This window comes from Nerophis lumbriciformis, linkage group LG27 (genome assembly GCF_033978685.3).
Source record: "Nerophis lumbriciformis linkage group LG27, RoL_Nlum_v2.1, whole genome shotgun sequence".
Lineage (NCBI taxonomy): Eukaryota > Metazoa > Chordata > Actinopteri > Syngnathiformes > Syngnathidae > Nerophis > Nerophis lumbriciformis.
Window position 1 is genome coordinate 3,015,015 of NC_084574.2, and position 27,486 is coordinate 3,042,500.

The 27,486-nt window shown below is 37.0% G+C and overlaps 1 protein-coding gene across 1 annotated transcript in view; it reads left to right on the top strand.

Annotated features, from left to right (window-relative positions):
- sh3d19 (SH3 domain containing 19) overlaps nucleotides 1-27,486 on the top strand; it is a 56,523-nt gene that overhangs the window by 2,809 nt on the left and 26,228 nt on the right. The window contains exons 2-4 of the mRNA XM_072916347.1: nucleotides 3,520-3,559; nucleotides 21,323-21,449; nucleotides 21,678-21,783. Of these exons, the coding sequence (XP_072772448.1) occupies nucleotides 3,520-3,559; nucleotides 21,323-21,449; nucleotides 21,678-21,783 (273 nt within the window). The remainder of the gene's footprint in view (nucleotides 1-3,519; nucleotides 3,560-21,322; nucleotides 21,450-21,677; nucleotides 21,784-27,486) is intronic.

Sequence of the window (27,486 nt, forward strand, 5' to 3'; positions counted from 1 at the left end):
TACTGTGCCAACTGTACTACTCAGTGACGTGCGGTGAGGTTGATGGCTGGTGAGGCACTGACTTCATCACAGTCAGATTTACAAACATATGAACCCTAAAGAGTATCTTATTCACCATTTGATTGGCAGCAGTTAACGGGTTATGTTTAAAAGCTCATACCAGCATTCTTCCCTGCTTGGCACTCAGCATCAAGGGTTGGAATTGGGGGTTAAATCACCAACAATTATTCCGCTGCTGCCCACTGCTCCCCTCACCTCCCAGGGGGTGATCAAGGGGATGGGTCAAATGCAGAGGACACATTTCATTACACCTAGTGTGTGTGTGACAATCATTGCTACTTTAACTTAACTTTAACTTTACACATACAAACTGTAGCACACAAAAAAGCACATTTAATTAAAAAAAAACTTTATTATGGTCTTACCTTTACTTATAAATGAAGTCCATGCGCCGCTGTTGTGCTGGATTAATGCACCCCCTGACGGGAGTGTTATATCAACTAAAGCCCTCACTTCAACTTTCCACGTGCAAGATTGAATCTATTTAAAAAAGTGTAACCGAGGGTTTATAAATGTCGCCTATACTGTATGAAACTACAAAATAACAAACACGGAGGCTCCAGTTTACACGAGGACCACTTTATTTAGCTTCTTTCAAAAACCTCCGCTCCACTCCAACGTGTCATCACTTCCGCTCTTAGCGCCTTCAAAATAAGAGCTCAAGGCATATACTGTATAACAGCGCATAACAGGAACTTAACATCACAAAGAGGAAAGCCCATAAAAATAGGTTTCAAAAGTTATTTAATAAGAAGCCAAAAAGTGCAAAAACAATAATGTTCGTGTTGGAGGAGTTGTGAATTAGATACACCTGCAGTGTGCATGTGTACCTAATGTTGTGGCCCTGCAGTCATTCGCAACTCCTCCAACACGAACATTATTGTTTTTGCACTTTTTGGCTTCTTATGAAATAACTTTTTTAAATAGATTCAATCTTGCACGTGGAAAGTTTAAGTGTGGGCTTTAGTTGATATAACACTCCCGTCAGGGCTTGCAAATTCTACGGCGGTGGTGCAGGAGGCGAGCCTCAGCCAGTGCGTCTTTTGCAGCCGTTTTATGATCGCTCAGCACAAGAAATACTTTACACACATACAGTTGTTGACAAAATACACTGTACATTATATACCTCAGCTAACTAAACTATGGAAATGTATAATATAATTCATATAGCAATACGGTCTCACTGCACAGCAGGCCAGCAGTTAGCCGAGTCATTGCGCAATCCATGGTGAGGCACTGAGTGACGTGCCTCAACTGGCTGCTGATCACCCCACCGTCTCTTCTCAGTATTTGAACGGCAAATGTGAAAATTCAGCGATTTTGAATAAAAAATAATCTAAAACTGATGAAGTTGAATGGAAAATAACTTTATAGTATAATCACTGGATACATATAACAATTTAATTAAATTTTTTTTCTTTTTACATTTTTTTTATTTCCATGATGACAGGTGAGGCCCACGCCTCACCTGCCTCTAGTGACTGCACGTCACTGATATATACATGTGTGTATATATATATATATATATATATATATATATATATATATATATATATATATATATATATATATATATATATATATATATATATATATATAAATATATAAATATATATATATGTATATGTATATATATAAATATATGTATATATATATATATATATATATACATATAAATATTTATATATATATATCAATCAATGTTTATTTATATAGCCCTAAATCACAAGTGTCTCAAAGGGCTGCATAAGCCACAACGACATCCTCGGTATAGCCCACATAAGGGCAAGGAAAAACTCACCCCAGTGGGACGTCGATGTGAATGACTATGAGAAACCTTGGAGAGGACCGCATATGTGGGTAACCCCCCCCTCTAGGGAGACCGAATGCAATGGATGTCGAGTGGGTCTAACATAATATTGTATACATATATATATATATATATATATATATATATATATATATATGTATATATATATATATATATATATATGTATATATATAAATATATATATTTATATGTATATATATGTAAATATATATATATGTATATGTGTATATATATATATATAAATATATATGTATGTAAATATATATATATGTGTAATTATTATTTAAAAAACTATTTGTTTTGATATATATATATATACACACACATTATATATATATATATATATATATATATATACATATATATATATAAGTACATCTTTTTAAAATAATAATTATATATGTATCAAAATAAATATTTTTTTAATAATTACATATATATATATTTATATTTACATATATATGTATATATATATATTTATCAAAATAAATATATTTTTAAATAATAATTACATATATATATATGTATTTATATATATATATATATATATATATATATATATATATATATATATATATATGTATGTATGTATACATGTGTATATATATATGTGTGTATATATATGTAAATATATATATATATATATATATATATATATATGTAATTATTATTTTAAATATATATATATATATATATATATATATATATTATATATGTATAAATGAAGTTATTTAAAAATTCGGAAAATTGTAAAATATAATAAATGTATATTTAAAATATGTATTTTTATTACTCTATGTATAAATAGATAAATATTTTAGTCCATTTGTTAGGGTGCTTTTTCCTCCCCACAGACCAGGTAGCCGGGGAGTTCCAGACTAAGGTCAAGGGTCAAATCAGTTTGTTGGTGCCTAAGGCCAACCAAGGAAGTCTTTCATGTTCAGATGTTGTATGTTTTTATTTTGCTCCAAAGGAGCCGCCGTGGTGGTGTCGTGTGTGTGTGTGACTCCACTTCCTGGACGACCACATTCCACTTGTCGCCATGGCTGCTGGCAGTGGGTGTGACACACACACACACACACACACACACACACACACACACACACACACACACACACACACACACACGCGGTCGCACTTTGAGCCGTCAGGGAGGTTTTGCATGGAAAAATCCTTTGGCTTTTTCCTCCCACCTGCTCAGGTAAGAAGAGCAGAGAGACACTTTTAGTGGCACTCTGGGCTGAAATTCCGTAAAACCAATTTTCAATGAAAAAACTGTTCCTACTTCAACGTTTCTTGACCGATTGAAACAATTCCAACACCAACCAATTCAGCTCATTCAGGACATTCATGCTCTTATTGTTAGCCTTAGCGCAAATGTGTTTGGTGCAAGTTCCTTGTTAGCCTCCATGCTAGCTCTTCAACCGGTAGCGACATGTTTGTTATCGTCATCATTTCAATTTGGCATGTGTGGATTTTTAATGAGAGCTGCCAATAGCTTTTAAATCATAGAAAAATGCTGTGGCGTGAACACCTTAGCGACATCGGGGTGTAGCTAAAAATGAGCAGGAAATGACGGAACAAGACTTCACTTACGGAAATGACATTTTTGTGTTTTCTCTTCGCAGATAATTTCCACGGAAACACAGCAGGTTGTTTGCATCGCAGGTAAGTCGTCTTCTGTGTGCGGCTCACATGGAAGATTGTCATTTTTCTCATTGACATTTTCAGTGAAGGTGGTAGAAAATATCACCGTTACTGACAACTTTGATGCTAAATGCTAGCTAATCATTTTTGCTTTTGTTGTGTTTATAATGAAACACTTTTTGCCCACTCACTTTAGTAGCAATTTTATCAACCTATCCATTGCATTGTTGTAAAAATAACAAAACAAACTATAATGCTAAATGCTACCGCTAGCTCAAAACTGTTGCTTTTGTCATGATTTTTTTGAAAAACGTTTTTCCCCCATGTAATATGTTTGCTCTATCTGCAATCTATCCATTGTATTGTGAAATAACAACACAAACTATAGCTCTAACTGCTAATGCTAGCTAAAAACTGTTGCTTTTGTTGTGTTTTTTATGAAAAAGTTTTTTTCCCGCCAATTCAATCCATTTAATTTATTTCCTTTATCGTCAATCTATCCGTACTATTGTCAAATAACACAGGAAACTGTAATGCTAATGTTAGCTTATAACCGTTGATTTTTTTGTTTTCTCTATCATCATTCTATCGCTAGTATTGTTGTCAAAAAAATATATATATTATGCTAAATGCTAACGCTAACTAATAACTGTTGTTTTTATGAAATAAGTTATTTCCCTACTCATTTTAATGACTACATTACCAATCCATCCCCAATATTTTTTTTTATCAAATAACAAACTATAATGCTAAATGCTAACATTAGCTTATAACTGTTGCTTTTGTTGTGTTATTATAAAATGTTTTCCCCTCACTTTGATTGCCCCATCGCCAATCCATCCCTGGTATTGTTGTTAAATAACAAAAAATAATGCTAAATGCTAACGCTAGCTGTTTATTTTGCTGTTTATTTTATTGTTTTTTATGAAATAAGTTTTTCTCTACTCACTACTATATTGCCAATCCATCCCTAATATTTTTTATCAAATAACAAAACAAACTATAATGCTAAATGCTACCGCTAGCTCAAAACTGTTGCTTTTGTCATGATTTAAAAAAACAAACTTTTTTCCCCATTTAATATATCGGCTCTATCGGCAATCTATCCATTGTATTGTGAAATAGCAACACAAACTATAGCTCTAAATGCTAATGCTAGATAATAACTGTTGCTTTTGTTGTGTTTTTTATGAAAAAGTTTTTTTCCCGCCAATTCAATCCATTTAATTTATTTGCTTTATCGTCAATCCATCCGACTATTGTCAAGTAACACAGGAAACTTTAATGCTAATGTTAGCTTATAACCGTTGATTTTTTTGTTTTCTCTATCATCATTCTATCGCTAGTATTGTTGTCAAAAAAAAAAATATTATGCTAAATGCTAATGCTAGCTAATAACTGTTGTGTTTTTATGAAATAAGTACTTTCCCTACTCATTTTAATGACTACATTATCAATCCATCCCCAATATTTTTTTTTAATCAAATAATAAACTATAATGCTAAATGCTAACATTAGCTTATAACTGTTGCTTTTGTTGTGTTATTATAAAATGTTTTTCCCCTCACTTTAATTGCCCCATCGCCAATCCATCCCTGGTATTGTTGTTAAATAACAAAAAATAATGCTAAATGCTAACGCTAGCTGTTTATTTTGCTGTTTATTTTATTGTTTTTTATGAAATACGTTTTTCTCTACTCACTACTATATTGCCAATCCATCCTTAATATTTTTTATCAAATAACAAAACAAACTATAATGCTAAATGCTAATGCTAGCTCAAAACAGTTGCTTTTGTCATGATTTAAAAAAAAACTTTTTTCCTCATTTAATATATCGGCTCTATCGGCAATCTATCCATTTTATTGTGAAATAACAACACAAATTATAGCTCTAACTGCTAATGCTAGCTAATAACTGTTGCTTTTGTTGTGTTTTTTATGAAAAAGTTTTTTTCCCGCCAATTCAATCCATTTAATTTATTTCCTTTATCGTCAATCTATCCGTACTATTGTCAAATAACACAGGAAACTTTAATGCTAATGTTAGCTTAGAACCGTTGATTTTTTTGTTTTCTCTATCATCATTCTTATTCCATAAAAACACAACAGTTATTAGCTAGCGTTAGCATTTAGCATAATATATATATTTTTTTGACAACAATACTAGCGATAGTATTGTTGTCAAAAAAAAATATATATTATGCTAACGCTAGCTAATAACTGTTGTGTTTTTATGGAATAAGTACTTTCCCCACTCATTTTAATGACTACATTACCAATCCATCCCCAATATTTTTTTTATCAAATAACAAACTATAATGCTAAATGCTAACATTAGCTTATAACTGTTGCTTTTGTTGTGTTATTATAAAATGTTTTTCCCCTCACTTTGATTGCCCTATCGCCAATCCATCCCTGGTATTGTTGTTAAATAACAAAAAATAATGCTAATTGCTAACGCTAGCTGTTTATTTTGCTGTTTATTTTATTGTTTTTATGAAATAAGTTTTTCTCTACTCACTACTATATTGCCAATCTATCCCTAATATTGTTGTCAAATAACAAAACAAACTATAATGCTAAATGCTACCGCTAGCTCAAAACTGTTGCTTTTGTCATGATTTAAAAAAAAACTTTTTTCCTCATTTAATATATCGGCTCTATCGGCAATTTATCCATTGTATTGTAAAATAACAACACAAACTATAGCTCTAACTGCTAATGCTAGCTAATAACTGTTGCTTTTGTTGTGTTTTTTATGAAAACGTTTTTTTCCCGCCAATTCAATCCATTTAATTTATTTCCTTTATCGTCAATCTAGCCGTACTATTGTCAAATAACACAGGAAACTTTAATGCTAATGTTATCTTATAACCGTTGATTTTTTTGTTTTCTCTATCATCATTCTATCACTAGTATTGTTGTCAAAAAATATATATATATTATGCTAAATGCTAACGCTAGCTAATAACTGTTGTGTTTTTATGGAATAAGTTGTTTCCCCACTCATCTTAATGACTACATTACCAATCCATCCCCAATATTTTGTTTATCAAATAACAAACTATAAAGCTAAATGCTAACATTAGCTTAAAACTGTTGCTTTTGTTGTGTTATTATAAAATGTTTCCCCCCTCACTTTGATTGCCATATCGCCAATCCATCCCTGGTATTGTTGTTAAATAACAAAAAATAATGCTAAATGCTAACGCTAGCTAATAGCTGTTTATTTTGTTGTTTTTATGAAATAAGTTTTTCTCTACTCACTACTATATTGCCAATCCATCCATAATATTGTTGTCAAATAACAAAACAAACTATAATGCTAAATGCTAACGCTAGCTCAAAACTGTTGCTTTTGTCATGATTTTTTTTTTAAAGTTTTTCCTCATTTAATATATCGGCTCTATCGGCAATCTATCCATTGTATTGTGAAATAACAACACAAACTATAGCTCTAAATGCTAATGCTAGCTAATAACTGTTGCTTTTGTTGTGTTTTTTTATGAACAAGTTTTTTTCCCGCCAATGCAATCCATTTAATTTATTTCCTTTATCGTCAATCTATACGACTATTGTCAAATAACACAGGAAACTTTAATGCTAATGTTAGCTTATAACCGTTGATTTGTTTGTTTTCTCTATCATTCTATCGCTAGTATTGTCAAAAAACAAACAATTATGCTAAATGCTAACGTTAGCTAATAACTGTTGTGTTTAATGACTACATTACCAATCCATCCCCAATATTTTTTTAATCAAATAACAAACTATAATGCTAAATGCTAACATTAGCTTATAACTCTTGCTTTTGTTGTGTTATTATAAAATGTTTTTCCCCTCACTTTGATTGCCCTATCGCCAATCCATCCCTGGTATTGTTGTTAAATAAAAAAAAATTATGCTAAATGCTAACGTTAGCTAATAGCTGTTTATTTTGTTGTTTTTATGAAATACGTTTTTCTCTACTCACTACTAAATTGCCAATCTATCCCTAATATTTTTGTCAAATAACAAAACAAACTATAATGCTAAATGCTAACGCTAGCTAATAACAACCTAATCTTGTTTTTAACGAAAAAAAAAACTTGTATGGTGGTCCTGTAGGGTCAAAAGTCCTGTGGGGGGCGACATAACTGAGAACCACTGGGTTAGAGTACCGAGCAACGTCTCCACCACCTGATATAATAAAATAATATAATTTAAAAAAATATTAAATCTCACAATTTAATAGGGAAAATGGGCCAATTGAATGGGTACGCACCTTTTATAATGGCGAACCCTTTCATCTAATACGAGGCGAACCGGCCAACGAACCCCCACATATGTTATATCATCGGAAAGGTCTCGATCGCGCCGATGGGCGTACTCTAAATTGGGGACATTTCGTGTTACCATGGCGACGCCATTCACGAATAAACAAAAAAAATGGGCACGCACCTTTTTATAATGGCGAACACTTTCATTTAATACGAGACGAACCGGCCAACGAACCCCCACATATGTTATATCGTCGGAAAGGTCTCGATCGCGCCGATGGGCGTACTCTAAATTGGGGACATTTCGTGTTACCATGGCGACGCTATTCACGAATAAACAAACAAATGGGCCAATTGAATAGGTACGCACCTTTTTATAATGGCGAATATTTCCAGCAGAACGCTCCAACCACATATGTTATATCGTCGGAAAGGTCTCGATCGCGCCGATGGGCGTACCCTAAATTGGGAACATTTCGTGTTACCATGGCGACGCTATTCACGAATAAACACAAAAAAAAGGGCCAATTGAATAGGTATGCACCTTTTTATAATGGTGAACCCTTTCATTTAATACGAGACGAACCGGCCAACGAACCCCCACATATGTTATATCGTCGGAAAGGTCTCGATCGCCCCAATGGGCGTACTCTAAATTGGGGACATTTCGTGTTACCATGGCGACGCCATTCACGAATAAACAAAAAAAATGGGCCAATTGAATAGGTACGCACCTTTTTATAATGGCGAATATTTCCAGCAGAACGCTCCAACCACATATGTTATATCGTCGGAAAGGTCTCGATCGCGCCGATGGGCGTACCCTAAATTGGGAACATTTCGTGTTACCATGGCGACGCTATCCACGAATAAACAAAAAAAAAATGGGCCAATTGAATGGGTACGCACCTTTTATAATGGCGAACCCTTTCATTTAATACGAGACGAACCGGCCAACGAACCCCCACATATGTTATATCGTCGGAAAGGTCTCGATCGCGCCGATGGGCGTACCCTAAATTGGGAACATTTCGTGTTACCATGGCGACGCTATTCACGAATAAAAAAAAAAAAATGGGCCAATTAAATAGGTACGCACCTTTTTATAATGGCGAATATTTCCAGCAGAACGCTCCAACCACATATGTTATATCGTCGGAAAGGTCTCGATCGCGCCGATGGGCGTACTCTAAATTAAGGACATTTCGTGTTACCGTGGTGACGCTATTCACGAATAAACAAAAAAAAATGGACCAATTGAATGGGTACGTACCTTTTATAATGGCGAACCCTTTCATTTAATACGAGACGAACCGGCCAACGAACCCCCACATATGTTATATCGTCGGAAAGGTCTCGATCGCGCCGATGGGCGTACCCTAAATTGGGAACATTTCGTGTTACCATGGCGACACTATTCACGAATAAACAAAAAAAATGGGCCAATTGAATAGGTACGCACCTTTTTATAATGGCGAATATTTCCAGCAGAACGCTCCAACCACATATGTTATATCGTCGGAAAGGTCTCGATCGCGCCGATGGGCGTACTCTAAATTAAGGACATTTCGTGTTACCGTGGCGACGCTATTCACGAATAAACACAAAAAAAAGGGCCAATTGAATAGGTACGCACCTTTTATAATGGCGAACCCTTTCATTTAATACGAGACGAACCAGCCAACGAACCCCCACATATGTTATATCATCGGAAAGGTCTCGATCGCGCCGATGGGCGTACTCTAGTTTGGGGACATTTCGTGTTACCAAGGCGACGCTATTCACGAATAAACAAAAAAAATATGGGCCAATTGAATAGGTACGCACCTTTTTATAATGGCGAATATTTCCAGCAGAACGCTCCAACCACATATGTTATATCATCGGAAAGGTCTCGATCGCGCCGATGGGCGTACTCTAAATTAAGGACATTTCGTGTTACCATGGCGACGCTATTCACGAATAAACAAACAAACAAAAAGGGCCAATTGAATAGGTACGCATCTTTTATAATGGCGAACCCTTTCATCTAATACGAGACGAACCGGCCAACGAACCCCCACATATGTTATATCGTCGGAAAGGTCTCGATCGGGCCGATGGGCGTACTCTAAATTGGGGACATTTTGTGTTACCATGGCGACGCTATTCACGAATAAACAAAAAAAAATGGGCCAATTGAATAGGTACGTACCTTTTATAATGGCGAACCCTTTCATTTAATACGAGACGAACCGGCCAACGAACCCCCACATATGTTATATCGTCGGAAAGGTCTCGATCGCGCCGATGGGCGTATTCTAAATTGGGGACATTTTGTGTTACCATGGCGACGCTATTCACGAATAAAAAAAAAAAATGGGCCAATTGAATAGGTACGCACCTTTTTATAATGGCGAATATTTCCAGCAGAACGCTCCAACCACATATGTTGTATCGTCGGAAAGGTCTCGATCGCGCCGATGGGTGTACTCTAAATTGAGGACATTTCGTGTTACCATGGCGACGCTATTCACGAATAAAAAAAAAAAAATGGGCCAATTGAATAGGTACGCACCTTTTATAATGGCGAACTCTTTCATTTAATACGAGACGAACCGGCCAACGAACCCCCACATATGTTATATCGTCGGAAAGGTCTCGAGCGCGCCGATGGGCGTACTCTAAATTAAGGACATTTCGTGTTACCATGGCGACGCTATTCACGAATAAACACAAAAAAAAGGGCCAATTGAATGGGTACGCACCTTTTTATAATGGCGAACCCTTTTATCTAATACGAGACGAACCGGCCAACGAACCCCCACATATGTTATATCGTCGGAAAGGTCTCGATCGCGCCGATGGGCGTACTCTAAATTGGGGACATTTTGTGTTACCATGGCGACGCTATTCACGAATAAACAAAAAAAATGGGCCAATTGAATAGGTACGCACCTTTTTATAATGGCGAATATTTCCAGCAGAACGCTCCAACCACATATGTTGTATCGTTAGAAAGGTCTCGATCGCGCCGATGGGCGTACTCTAAATTAAGGACATTTCGTGTTACCATGGCGATGCTATTCACGAATAAACACAAAAAAAAGGGCCAATTGAATGGGTACGCACCTTTTTATAATGGCGAATATTTCCAGCAGAACGCTCCAACCACATATGTTATATCGTCGGAAAGGTCTCGATCACGCCGATGGGCGTACTCTAAATTAAGGACATTTCGTGTTATCATGGCGACGCTATTCACGAATAAACACACAAAAAAGGGCCAATTGAATAGGTACGCACCTTTTATAATGGCGAACCCTTTCATTTAATACGAGACGAACCGGCCAACGAACCCCCACGTATGTTATACCGTCGGAAAGGTCTCGATCGCGCCGATGGGCGTACTCTAAATTGGGGACATTTTGTGTTACCATGGCGACGCTATTCACGAATAAACAAAAAAAATGGGCCAATTGAATAGGTACGCACCTTTTTATAATGGCGAATATTTCCAGCAGAACGCTCCAACCACATATGTTGTATCGTCGGAAAGGTCTCGATGGCGCCAATGGGCGTATTTTAAATTGGGGACATTTTGTGTTACCGTGGCGACGCCATTCACGAATGAACAAAAAAAATATGGGCCAATTGAATAGGTACGCACCTTTTTATAATGGCGAATATTTCCAGCAGAACGCTCCAACCACATATGTTATATCGTCGGAAAGGTCTCGATCGCGCCGATGGGCGTACTCTAAATTGGGGACATTTCGTGTTACCATGGCGACGCTATTCACGAATAAACAAACAAACAAAAAGGGCCAATTGAATAGGTACGCACCTTTTATAATGGTGAACCCTTTCATCTAATACGAGACGAACCGGCCAACGAACCCCCACATATGTTATATCATCGGAAAGGTCTCGATCGCGCCGATGGGCGTACCCTAAATTGGGGACATTTCGTGTTACCATGGCGACGCTATTCACGAATAAACAAAAAAAAAATGGGCCAATTGAATGGGTACGCACCTTTTATAATGGCGAACCCTTTCATTTAATACGAGACGAACCGGCCAACGAACCCCCACATATGTTATATCGTCGGAAAGGTCTCGATCGGGCCAATGGGCGTACTCTAAATTGGGGACATTTGGTGTTACCATGGCGACGCTATTCACGAATAAACAAAAAAAATGGGCCAATTGAATGGGTACGCACCTTTTTATAATGGCGAATATTTCCAGCAGAACGCTCCAACCACATATGTTGTATCGTCGGAAAGGTCTCGATCGCGCCGATGGGCGTACTCTCAATTGAGGACATTTCGTGTTACCATGGCGACACTATTCACGAATAAACAAAAAAAAAATGGGCCAATTGAATGGGTACGCACCTTTTATAATGGCGAACCCTTTCATTTAATACGAGACGAAACGGCCAACGAACCCCCACAAATGTTATACCGTCGGAAAGGTCTCGATCACGCCGATGGGCGTACTCTAAATTGAGGACATTTCGTGTTACCATGGCGACTCTATTCACGAATAAACACAAAAAAATGGGCCAATTGAATGGGTACGCACCTTTTTATAATGGCGAATATTTCCAGCAGAACGCTCCAACCACATATGTTATATCGTCGGAAAGGTCTCGATCACGCCGATGGGCGTACTCTAAATTAAGGACATTTCGTGTTACCATGGCGACGCTATTCACGAATAAACACAAAAAAAAGGGCCAATTGAATAGGTACGCACCTTTTATAATGGCGAACCCTTTCATTTAATACGAGACGAACCGGCCAACGAACCCCAACATATGTTATATCGTCGGAAAGGTCTCGATCGCGCCGATGTGCGTACCCTAAATTGGGGACATTTCGTGTTACCATGGCGATGCTATTCACGAATAAACAAAACAAAATGGGCCAATTGAATGGGTACGTACCTTTTATAATGGCGAACCCTTTCATTTAATACGAGACGAACCAGCCAACAAACCCCCACATATGTTATATCGTCGGAAAGGTCTCGATCGCGCCGATGGGCGTAGTCTAAATTGGGGACATTTCGTGTTACCATGGCGACGCTATTCACGAATAAACAAAAAAAATGGGCCAATTGAATAGGTACGCACCTTTTTATAATGGCGAATATTTCCAGCAGAACGCTCCAACCACATATGTTATATCGTCGGAAAGGTCTCGATCGCGCCGATGGGCGTACTCTAAATTAAGGACATTTCGTGTTACCGTGGCGACGCTATTCACGAATAAACACAAAAAAAAGGGCCAATTGAATAGGTACGCACCTTTTATAATGGCGAACCCTTTCATTTAATACGAGACGAACCAGCCAACGAACCCCCACATATGTTATATCATCGGAAAGGTCTCGATCGCGCCGATGGGCGTACTCTAGTTTGGGGACATTTCGTGTTACCAAGGCGACGCTATTCACGAATAAACAAAAAAAATATGGGCCAATTGAATAGGTACGCACCTTTTTATAATGGCGAATATTTCCAGCAGAACGCTCCAACCACATATGTTATATCATCGGAAAGGTCTCGATCGCGCCGATGGGCGTACTCTAAATTAAGGACATTTCGTGTTACCATGGCGACGCTATTCACGAATAAACAAACAAACAAAAAGGGCCAATTGAATAGGTACGCATCTTTTATAATGGCGAACCCTTTCATCTAATACGAGACGAACCGGCCAACGAACCCCCACATATGTTATATCGTCGGAAAGGTCTCGATCGGGCCGATGGGCGTACTCTAAATTGGGGACATTTTGTGTTACCATGGCGACGCTATTCACGAATAAACAAAAAAAAATGGGCCAATTGAATAGGTACGTACCTTTTATAATGGCGAACCCTTTCATTTAATACGAGACGAACCGGCCAACGAACCCCCACATATGTTATATCGTCGGAAAGGTCTCGATCGCGCCGATGGGCGTATTCTAAATTGGGGACATTTTGTGTTACCATGGCGACGCTATTCACGAATAAAAAAAAAAAATGGGCCAATTGAATAGGTACGCACCTTTTTATAATGGCGAATATTTCCAGCAGAACGCTCCAACCACATATGTTGTATCGTCGGAAAGGTCTCGATCGCGCCGATGGGTGTACTCTAAATTGAGGACATTTCGTGTTACCATGGCGACGCTATTCACGAATAAAAAAAAAAAAATGGGCCAATTGAATAGGTACGCACCTTTTATAATGGCGAACTCTTTCATTTAATACGAGACGAACCGGCCAACGAACCCCCACATATGTTATATCGTCGGAAAGGTCTCGAGCGCGCCGATGGGCGTACTCTAAATTAAGGACATTTCGTGTTACCATGGCGACGCTATTCACGAATAAACACAAAAAAAAGGGCCAATTGAATGGGTACGCACCTTTTTATAATGGCGAACCCTTTTATCTAATACGAGACGAACCGGCCAACGAACCCCCACATATGTTATATCGTCGGAAAGGTCTCGATCGCGCCGATGGGCGTACTCTAAATTGGGGACATTTTGTGTTACCATGGCGACGCTATTCACGAATAAACAAAAAAAATGGGCCAATTGAATAGGTACGCACCTTTTTATAATGGCGAATATTTCCAGCAGAACGCTCCAACCACATATGTTGTATCGTTAGAAAGGTCTCGATCGCGCCGATGGGCGTACTCTAAATTAAGGACATTTCGTGTTACCATGGCGATGCTATTCACGAATAAACACAAAAAAAAGGGCCAATTGAATGGGTACGCACCTTTTTATAATGGCGAATATTTCCAGCAGAACGCTCCAACCACATATGTTATATCGTCGGAAAGGTCTCGATCACGCCGATGGGCGTACTCTAAATTAAGGACATTTCGTGTTATCATGGCGACGCTATTCACGAATAAACACACAAAAAAGGGCCAATTGAATAGGTACGCACCTTTTATAATGGCGAACCCTTTCATTTAATACGAGACGAACCGGCCAACGAACCCCCACGTATGTTATACCGTCGGAAAGGTCTCGATCGCGCCGATGGGCGTACTCTAAATTGGGGACATTTTGTGTTACCATGGCGACGCTATTCACGAATAAACAAAAAAAATGGGCCAATTGAATAGGTACGCACCTTTTTATAATGGCGAATATTTCCAGCAGAACGCTCCAACCACATATGTTGTATCGTCGGAAAGGTCTCGATGGCGCCAATGGGCGTATTTTAAATTGGGGACATTTTGTGTTACCGTGGCGACGCCATTCACGAATGAACAAAAAAAATATGGGCCAATTGAATAGGTACGCACCTTTTTATAATGGCGAATATTTCCAGCAGAACGCTCCAACCACATATGTTATATCGTCGGAAAGGTCTCGATCGCGCCGATGGGCGTACTCTAAATTGGGGACATTTCGTGTTACCATGGCGACGCTATTCACGAATAAACAAACAAACAAAAAGGGCCAATTGAATAGGTACGCACCTTTTATAATGGTGAACCCTTTCATCTAATACGAGACGAACCGGCCAACGAACCCCCACATATGTTATATCATCGGAAAGGTCTCGATCGCGCCGATGGGCGTACCCTAAATTGGGGACATTTCGTGTTACCATGGCGACGCTATTCACGAATAAACAAAAAAAAAATGGGCCAATTGAATGGGTACGCACCTTTTATAATGGCGAACCCTTTCATTTAATACGAGACGAACCGGCCAACGAACCCCCACATATGTTATATCGTCGGAAAGGTCTCGATCGGGCCAATGGGCGTACTCTAAATTGGGGACATTTGGTGTTACCATGGCGACGCTATTCACGAATAAACAAAAAAAATGGGCCAATTGAATGGGTACGCACCTTTTTATAATGGCGAATATTTCCAGCAGAACGCTCCAACCACATATGTTGTATCGTCGGAAAGGTCTCGATCGCGCCGATGGGCGTACTCTCAATTGAGGACATTTCGTGTTACCATGGCGACACTATTCACGAATAAACAAAAAAAAAATGGGCCAATTGAATGGGTACGCACCTTTTATAATGGCGAACCCTTTCATTTAATACGAGACGAAACGGCCAACGAACCCCCACAAATGTTATACCGTCGGAAAGGTCTCGATCACGCCGATGGGCGTACTCTAAATTGAGGACATTTCGTGTTACCATGGCGACTCTATTCACGAATAAACACAAAAAAATGGGCCAATTGAATGGGTACGCACCTTTTTATAATGGCGAATATTTCCAGCAGAACGCTCCAACCACATATGTTATATCGTCGGAAAGGTCTCGATCACGCCGATGGGCGTACTCTAAATTAAGGACATTTCGTGTTACCATGGCGACGCTATTCACGAATAAACACAAAAAAAAGGGCCAATTGAATAGGTACGCACCTTTTATAATGGCGAACCCTTTCATTTAATACGAGACGAACCGGCCAACGAACCCCAACATATGTTATATCGTCGGAAAGGTCTCGATCGCGCCGATGTGCGTACCCTAAATTGGGGACATTTCGTGTTACCATGGCGATGCTATTCACGAATAAACAAAACAAAATGGGCCAATTGAATGGGTACGTACCTTTTATAATGGCGAACCCTTTCATTTAATACGAGACGAACCAGCCAACAAACCCCCACATATGTTATATCGTCGGAAAGGTCTCGATCGCGCCGATGGGCGTAGTCTAAATTGGGGACATTTCGTGTTACCATGGCGACGCTATTCACGAATAAACAAAAAAAATGGGCCAATTGAATAGGTACGCACCTTTTTATAATGGCGAATATTTCCAGCAGAACGCTCCAACCACATATGTTATATCGTCGGAAAGGTCTCGATGGGCGTACTCTAAATTGGGGACATTTCGTGTTACCATGGCGACGCTATTCACGAATAAACAAACAAACAAAAAGGGCCAATTGAATAGGTACGCACCTTTTATAATGGTGAACCCTTTCATCTAATACGAGACGAACCGGCCAACGAACCCCCACATATGTTATATCATCGGAAAGGTCTCGATCGCGCCGATGGGCGTACCCTAAATTGGGGACATTTCGTGTTACCATGGTGACGCTATTCACGAATAAACAAAAAAAAATGGGCCAATTGAATGGGTACGCACCTTTTTATAATGGCGAACCCTTTCATTTAATACGAGACGAACCGGCCAACGAACCCCCACATATGTTATATCATCGGAAAGGTCTCGATCGCACCGATGGGCGTACTCTAAATTGGGAACATTTCGTGTTACCGTGGCAACACTATTCACGAATAAACAAAAAAAAATGGGCCAATTGAATAGGTACGCACCTTTTTATAATGGCGAATATTTCCAGCAGAACGCTCCAACCACATATGTTATATCGTCGGAAAGGTCTCGATCTCGCCGATGGGCGTACTCTAAATTAAGGACATTTCGTGTTACCATGGCGACGCTATTCACGAATAAACACAAAAAAAAGGGCCAATTGAATAGGTACGCACCTTTTATAATGGCGAACCCTTTCATTTAATACGAGACGAACCGGCCAACGAACCCCCACATATGTTATATCGTCGGAAAGGTCTCGATCGGGCCAATGGGCGTACTCTAAATTGGGGACATTTTGTGTTACCATGACGACGCTATTCACGAATAAACAAAAAAAATGGGCCAATTGAATGGGTACGCACCTTTTTATAATGGCAAATATTTCCAGCAGAACGCTCCAACCACATATGTTATATCGTCGGAAAGGTCTCGATCGCGCCGATGGGCGTACTCTAAATTGGGGACATTTTGTGTTACCATGGCGACGCTATTCACGAATAAACACAAAAAAATTGGCCAATTGAATGGGTACGCACCTTTTATAATGGCGAACCCTTTCATTTAGTACGAGTGAACCGGCCAACGAACCCCCACATATGTTATATCGTCGGAAAGGTCTCGATCGCGCCGATGGGCGTACTCTAATTTGGGGACATTTCGTGTTACCATGGCGACGCTATTCACGAATAAACAAAAAAAATGGGCCAATTGAATAGGTACGCACCTTTTTATAATGGCGAATATTTCCAGCAGAACGCTCCAACCACATATGTTATATCGTCGGAAAGGTCTCGATCGCGCCGATGGGCGTACTCTAAATTAAGGACATTTCGTGTTACCATGGCGACGCTATTCACGAATAAACACAAAAAAATGGGCCAATTGAATGGGTACGCACCTTTTATAATGGCGAACCCTTTCATTTAATACGAGACGAACCAGCCAATGAACCCCCACATATGTTATATCATCGGAAAGGTCTCGATCGCGCCGATGGGCGTACTCTAAATTGGGGACATTTTGTGTTACCATGGCGACGCTATTCACGAATAAACAAAAAAATGGGCCAATTGAATAGGTACGCACCTTTTTATAATGGCGAATATTTCCAGCAGAACGCTCCAACCACATATGTTGTATCGTCGGAAAGGTCTCGATCGCGCCGATGGGCGTACCCTAAATTGGGAACATTTCGTGTTACCATGGCGACGCCATTCACGAATAAACAAAAAAAATGGGCCAATTGAATGGGTACGCACCTTTTTATAATGGCGAACCCTTTCATTTAGTACGAGACGAACAGGCCAACGAACCCCCACATATGTTATATCGTCGGAAAGGTCTCAATCGCGCCGATGGGCGTACTCTAAATTGGGGACATTTCGTGTTACCATGGCGACGCTATTCACGAATAAACAAAAAACATATGGGCCAATTGAATGGGTACGCACCTTTTATAATGGCGAACCCTTTCATTTAGTACGTGATGAACAGGCCAACGAACCCCCACATATGTTATATCGTCAAAAAGGTCTCGATCGCACCGATGGGCGTACTCTAAATTGGGAACATTTCGTGTTACCGTGGCAACACTATTCCCGAATAAACACAAAAAAATGGGCCAATTGAATAGGTACACACCTTTTTATAATGGCAAATATTTCCAGCAGAACGCTCCAACCACATATGTTATATCGTCGGAAAGGTCTCGATCGCGCCGATGGGCGTACTCTAAATTGGGGACATTTTGTGTTACCATGGCGACGCTATTCACGAATAAACACAAAAAAATTGGCCAATTGAATAGGTACGCACCTTTTATAATGGCGAACCTTTTCATTTAATACGAGACGAACCGGCCAACGAACCCCCACATATGTTATATCGTCAAAAAGGTCTCGATCGCGCCGATGGGCGTACTCTAAATTGGGGACATTTCGTGTTACCATGGCGACGCTATTCACGAATAAACAAAGAAAATGGGCCAATTGAATAGGTACGCACCTTTTTATAATGGCGAATATTTCCAGCAGAACGCTCCAACCACATATGTTGTATCGTCGGAAAGGTCTCGATCGCGCCGATGGGCGTACTCTAAATTGGGGACATTTTGTGTTACCATGGCGACGCTATTCACGAATAAACACAAAAAAATTGGCCAATTGAATAGGTACGCACCTTTTATAATGGCGAACCTTTTCATTTAATACGAGACGAACCGGCCAACGAACCCCCACATATGTTATATCGTCAAAAAGGTCTCGATCGCGCCGATGGGCGTACTCTAAATTGGGGACATTTCGTGTTACCATGGCGACGCTATTCACGAATAAACAAAGAAAATGGGCCAATTGAATAGGTACGCACCTTTTTATAATGGCGAATATTTCCAGCAGAACGCTCCAACCACATATGTTATATCGTCGGAAAGGTCTCGATCGCGCCGATGGGCGTACTCTAAATTGGGGACATTTCATTTAATACGTGACGAACCGGCCAACGAACCCCCACATATGTTATATCGTCGGAAAGGTCTCGATCGGGCCGATGGGCGTACTCTAAATTGGGGACATTTCGTGTTACCATAGCGATGCTATTCACGAATAAACAAAAAAAATGGGCCAATTGAATAGGTACGCACCTTTTATAATGGCGAACCCTTTCATTTAATACGAGACGAACCGGCCAACGAACCCCCACATATGTTATATCGTCGGAAAGGTCTCGATCGGGCCGATGGGCGTACTCTAAATTGGGGACATTTCGTGTTACCATGGCGACGCTATTCACAAATAAACCAAAAAAATGGGCCAATTGAATAGGTACGCACCTTTTTATAATGGCGAATATTTCCAGCAGAACGCTCCAACCACATATGTTGTATCGTCGGAAAGGTCTCGATCGCGCCGATGGGCGTACTCTAAATTAAGGACATTTCATGTTACCATGGCGACGCTATTCACGAATAAACAAAAAAAAATGGGCCAATTGAATGGGTACGCACCTTTTATAATGGCGAACCCTTTCATTTAATACGAGACGAACCAGCCAACGAACCCCCACATATGTTATATCATCGGAAAGGTCTCGATCGCGCCGATGGGCGTACTCTAGTTTGGGGACATTTCGTGTTACCAAGGCGACGCTATTCACGAATAAACAAAAAAAATATGGGCCAATTGAATAGGTACGCACCTTTTTATAATGGCGAATATTTCCAGCAGAACGCTCCAACCACATATGTTGTATCGTCGGAAAGGTCTCGATCGCGCCGATGGGCGTACTCTAAATTAAGGACATTTCGTGTTACCATGGCGACGCTATTCACGAATAAACAAACAAACAAAAAGGGCCAATTGAATAGGTACGCATCTTTTATAATGGCGAACCCTTTCATTTAATACGAGACGAACCGGCCAACGAACCCCCACATATGTTATATCGTCAGAAAGGTCTCGATCGGGCCGATGGGCGTACTCTAAATTGGGGACATTTTGTGTTACCATGGCGACGCTATTCACGAATAAACAAAAAAAAATGGGCCAATTGAATGGGTACGCACCTTTTTACAATGGCGAACTCTTTCATTTAATACGAGACGAACTGGCCAACGAACCCCCACATATGTTATATCGTCGGAAAGGTCTCGATCGCCCCAATGGGCGTACTCTAAATTGAGGACATTTCGTGTTACCATGGCGACGCTATCCACGAATAAACAAACAAACAAAAAGGGCCAATTGAATAGGTACGCACCTTTTTATAATGGCAAACCCTTTCATTTAATACGAGACGAACCGGCCAACGAACCCCCACATATGTTATATCGTCGGAAAGGTCTCGATCGCCTCAATGGGCGTACTCTAAATTGGGGACATTTCGTGTTACCATGGCGACGCTATTCACGAATAAACAAAAAAAATGGGCCAATTGAATAGGTACGCACCGTTTATAATGGCGAATGACCTCCTCTTGTAGCTCATTTATACTTTCACGTAGCTCGGTGCTTAACGTCTCATTTTGTTCACACACTTGTCTACTTTAACGTCCAAGGTTTGGTTTTGGCTGGATATATTTACACCTGATATATTTATATCTGTATGAAATATAAACATGTGACCTTATTATGTTACCTGAACAATTGTTGTGTTGTATTAATATTCCTTCTGATTGTTGATGTGTTGCAGGCGACCGCAGATCATCGTCACCTCAGCACAGCCTGTGGACGCCGACAGCTTCTTCTCAGCGCCGGCTGCCGTCTTTCCTTGGTCCCCTCCGGCCAGCTGGTCTGCGGGCATCCAGGTCCATGCCAAGGTCTGTACCCACTCTCACCGCCACTACATTAGGTACACCTATAAAGACACTTGGAGTTAGTCAATGAGAGGTTTGAAATGTAAACTTTAGGGTGACTTGACGTGTGTGTGTGTGTGTGTGTGTGTGTGTGTGTGTGTGTGTGTGTGTGTGTGTGTGTGTGTGTGTGTGTGTGTGTGTGTGTGTGTGTGTGTGTGTGTGTGTGTGTGTGCGTGCGTGCCCCCCACTCAGCCCCCGCCGTCCTTCAAGCAGGTGTTTAAAGAGAAGACCAGAGAGAATGATGTCCTCCAGCCCAAGGCAGCCCCCCGCCGCACCATCCAGACCCACCCTGTGAAGGGTAAAGATCCTGTTGGAAATAGACCCGAATATAAGACCACGTGTCTTCTCTTTACAGACGGTTTTCTAGGAGGGAAATACAGTGTAATATTTGGGTCATCGTATGGTGCTGTCACGGCTAATATACAATATGCTAATATTACGGGTTGTCTTATATTTGGGTCATTACAATGTTATAACAATAATAATAATAATAATATCGTAATATCTCAAATATAGGACTTTTCTTTCTCAAACTTGTTTCCAAGGGGAAAAACACTGTCTTATATGTGAGTGATTATGGTTTTATTCTAAATATAGTTATTATAACATATTACAGTATTTTCTCGAATATAAGTGATCTGTCTTTTCCAAACTGTTTTAGGGAGAAAAATACCATCTTTTTTTAAATTTTATTTTCTTTTCTTTCTTTTTTTTCTTTTTTTTTTTATTGACATCCAGCATCAGACATTCCTATCCATTACATCATATTCACATCAATCATATATCTATTGTCTGCCCTAAATGTCAGGATATTTTTGTTTATATCCCACCCATACCACTCACCCCCCTCCCCCAAAAAAGAAAGAAACAACAAAAAAACGAAGTAATATCTACAAATACATCAATTAAATAAACAAAGAGAGAAGGGAAAAAGAAAAATATATATATATATATTTTAATTATTTTTTTTATTTTTTTATTTTTTTTTCCCCCTTTCTCTTTGTTTATTTAATTGATGTATTTGTAGAAAAATACCATCTTATATTTGGATCATTACAATATTATTATAACGATAATAATCATCATAATATTATTGTAATATCTCAAATATAAGACTTTTCTTTTTCAAAATTGTTTCCTAGGGCAAAAATGTGGTCTTATATTTGGGTCATTATGGGTCAATCTGAATATAATTATTATAACATTAATATTACCGTAATGTCTCGAATATAAGACGACCTGTCTTTCCCAAACTGTTTTTAGGGAGAAAAATACTGTCTTATATTTGGGTCATTACAATATTATTATAACGACAATAATCATCATCATAATATTACTGTAATATCTCAAATATAAGACTTTTCTTTTTCAAAATAGTTTCCTAGGGCAAAAATACTGTCTGAGTGATTATGGTTTTATTCTAAATATAGTTAATATAAAAATAATAATATTACAGTAATGTCTCGAATATAAGACGACCCGTCTTTTCCAAACTGTTTTTAGGGAGAAAAATACTGTCTTATATTTGGGTCATTACAATATTATTATAACGACAATAATCATCATCATAATATTACTGTAATATCTCAAATATAAGACTTTTCTTTTTCAAAATTGTTTCCTAGGGCAAAAATACGGTCTTATATTTGGGTCATTATGGGTCAATCTGAATATAATTATTATAACATTAATATTACCGTAATGTCTCGAATATAAGACGACCTGTCTTTCCCAAACTGTTTTTAGGGAGAAAAATACTGTCTTATATTTGGGTCATTACAATATTATTATAACGACAATAATCATCATCATAATATTACTGTAATATCTCAAATATAAGACTTTTCTTTTTCAAAATAGTTTCCTAGGGCAAAAATACTGTCTGAGTGATTATGGTTTTATTCTAAATATAGTTAATATAAAAATAATAATATTACAGTAATGTCTCGAATATAAGACGACCCGTCTTTTCCAAACTGTTTTTAGGGAGAAAAATACTGTCTTATATTTGGGTCATTACAATATTATTATAACGACAATAATCATCATCATAATATTACTGTAATATCTCAAATATAAGACTTTTCTTTTTCAAAATTGTTTCCTAGGGCAAAAATACGGTCTTATATTTGGGTCATTATGGGTCAATCTGAATATAATTATTATAAAATTAATATTACCGTAATGTCTCGAATATAAGACGACCCGACCCGTCTTTTCCAAACTGTTTTTAGGGAGAAAAATACTGTCTTATATTTGGGTCATTACAATATTATTATAACGACAATAATCATCATCATAATATTACTGTAGTATCTCAAATATAAGACTTTTCTTTTTCAAAATAGTTTCCTAGGGCAAAAATACTGTCTTATATTTGAGTGATTATGGTTTTATTCTAAATATAGTTAATATAACAATAATATTAGAGTAATGTCTCGAATATAAGACGACCTGTCTTTTCCAAACTGTTTTAGGGAGAAAAATACCATCTTATATTTGGGTCATTACAATATTATTATAACGATAATAATCATCATAATATTATTGTGATATCTCAAATATAAGACTTTTCTTTTTCAAAATAGTTTCCTAGGGCAAAAATACGGTCTTATATTTGGGTCATTATGGGTCATTCTGAATATATTTATTATAACATTAATATTACCGTAATGTCTCGAATATAAGACGACCCGTCTTTTCCAAACTGTTTTAGGGAGAAAAATACTGTGATATATTTGGGTCATTCTGGTTATATTCTAATTATAATTTTTATGACAATAATATTACCGTAATGTCTCGAATATAAGACGACCCGTCTTTTCCAAACTGTTTTAGGGAGAAAAATACTGTCTTATATTTGGGTCATTACAATATTATTATAACGACAATAATCATCATAATATTACTGTAATATCTCAAACATAAGACTTTTCTTTCTCAAACTTGTTTCCTAGGGGAAAATACTGTCTTATATTTGAGTGATTATGGTTTTATTCTAAATATAGTTAATATAAAAATAATAATATTACAGTAATGTCTCCAATATAAGACGACCTGTCTTTTCCAAACTGTTTTAGGGAGAAAAATACTGTCTTATATTTGGGTCATTACAATATTATTATAACGACAATAATCATCATCATAATATTACTGTAATATCTCAAATATAAGACTTTTCTTTTTCAAAATAGTTTCCCAGGGCAAAAATACTGTCTTATATTTGAGTGATTATGGTTTTATTCTAAATATAGTTAATATAACAATAATATTACAGTAATGTCTCCAATATAAGACGACCTGTCTTTTCCAAACTGTTTTAGGGAGAAAAATACTATCTTACATTTGGGTCATTACAATATTATTATAACGATAATAATCATCATAATATTATTGTAATATCTCAAATATAAGACTTTTCTTTTTCAAAATTGTTTCCTAGGGCAAAAATACGGTCTTATATTTGGGTCATTCTGAATATAATTATTATAACATTAATAATACCGTAATGTCTCGAATATAAGACGACCCGTCTTTTCCAAACTGTTCTTAGGGAGAAAAATGCTGTCTTATATTTGGGTCATTACAATATTATTATACCGACAATAATCATCATCATAATATTACTGTAATATCTCAAATATAAGACTTTTCTTTTTCAAAATAGTTTCCTAGGGCAAAAATACTGTCTTATATTTGAGTGATTATGGTTTTATTCTAAATATAGTTAATATAACAATAATATTACAGTAATGTCTCCAATATAAGACGACCTGTCTTTTCCAAACTGTTTTAGGGAGAAAAATACTATCTTACATTTGGGTCAATACAATATTATTATAACGACAATAATCATCATCATCATAATATTACTGTAATATCTCAAATATAAGACTTTTCTTTTTCAAAATAGTTTCCTAGGGCAAAAATACGGTCTTATATTTGGGTCATTATGGGTCATTCTGAATATATTTATTATAACATTAATATTACCGTAATGTCTCGAATATAAGACGACCCGTCTTTTCCAAACTGTTTTTAGGGAGAAAAATACTGTGATATATTTGGGTCATTCTGGTTGTATTCTAATTCTAATTTTTATGACAATAATATTACCGTAATGTCTCGAATATAAGACGACCCGACTTTTCCAAACTGTTTTTAGGGAGAAAAATACTGTCTTATATTTGGGTCATTACAATATTATTATAACGACAATAATCATCATCATAATATTACTGTAATATTTCAAATATAAGACTTTTCTTTTTCAAAATAGTTTCCTAGGGCAAAAATACTGTCTGAGTGATTATGGTTTTATTCTAAATATAGTTAATATAAAAATAATAATATTACAGTAATGTCTCGAATATAAGACGACCTGTCTTTTCCAAACTGTTTTAGGGAGAAAAATACTATCTTACATTTGGGTCATTACAATATTATTATAACGACAATAATCATCATCATAATATTACTGTAATATCTCAAATATAAGACTTTTCTTTTTCAAAATTGTTTCCTAGGGCAAAAATACTGTCTGAGTGATTATGGTTTTATTCTAAATATAGTTAATATAAAAATAATAATATTACAGTAATGTCTCGAATATAAGACGACCCGTCTTTTCCAAACTGTTCTTAGGGAGAAAAATGCTGTCTTATATTTGGGTCATTACAATATTATTATAACGACAATAATCATCATCATAATATTACTGTAATATCTCAAATATAAGACTTTTCTTTTTCAAAATAGTTTCCTAGGGCAAAAATACTGTCTTATATTTGAGTGATTATGGTTTTATTCTAAATATAGTTAATATAACAATAATATTACAGTAATGTCTCCAATATAAGACGACCTGTCTTTTCCAAACTGTTTTAGGGAGAAAAATACCATCTTACATTTGGGTCATTACAATATTATTATAACGACAATAATCATCATCATAATATTACTGTAATATCTCAAATATAAGACTTTTCTTTTTCAAAATAGTTTCCTAGAGCAAAAATACGGTCTTATATTTGGGTCATTATGGGTCATTCTGAATATAATTATTATAATATTATTACATTTGATTGATTGATTGAAACTTTTATTAGTAGATTGCACAGTACAGTACATATTCCGTACAATTGACCACTAAATGGTAACACCCCAATAAGTTTTTCCACTTCTTTAAGTCGGGGTCCACGTAAATCAATTCATGGTAATGAATTTACCTTAATGTCTCGAATATAAGACGACCCGTCTTTTCCAAACTGTTTTAGGGAGAAAAATACTGTGATACATTTGGGTCATTCTGGTTATATTCTAATTATAATTTTTATGACAATAATATTATTGTAATGTCTCGAATATAAGACGACCTGTTTTCTAGGGAGAAAAATACAATCTTATATTTGGGTCATTATGGTTATATTCTAATTATGAAATTTGTGGTAATAATATTACAGCAATGTCTCGAATATAAGACATGTCTTTCAAAAACTGTTTTGTGAGGAAAAAATACGGTCTTTCCCAAACTTTTTCTAGGAAGAAAAAAAAACATATTTTTTATGTTTGGGTCATCATGGTACAGTTATTACAATTATATTACGGGTTGTCTTATATTTTTGTCATTACGGTAATGATAGAAAAAAATATAATAATAATGTAAAAAATATTACCATTATTATCACAATATAATATGTCCGTAATTTGGTTTTATTTTAATGTTGATTGTTATAACAATATTATTACTGTAGTGTCCCAAATTATGGGTCATCCTATATTTTTGTCATTATGGTCATTTTAAAATATTAATACTTATACCAACAATATCATCGTAATGGCCCGATTATTGTATAAGACGACATGTCTTTTTCTATTGGGGTCATCACAGTGTTATTATTACATGTTGTCTTATTTTTCAGTCATTACGATAATGTTTTTAAAATAATAATAGCCATAACAATAATAATATATTATAGTAACATAATATTTATTAGATAGC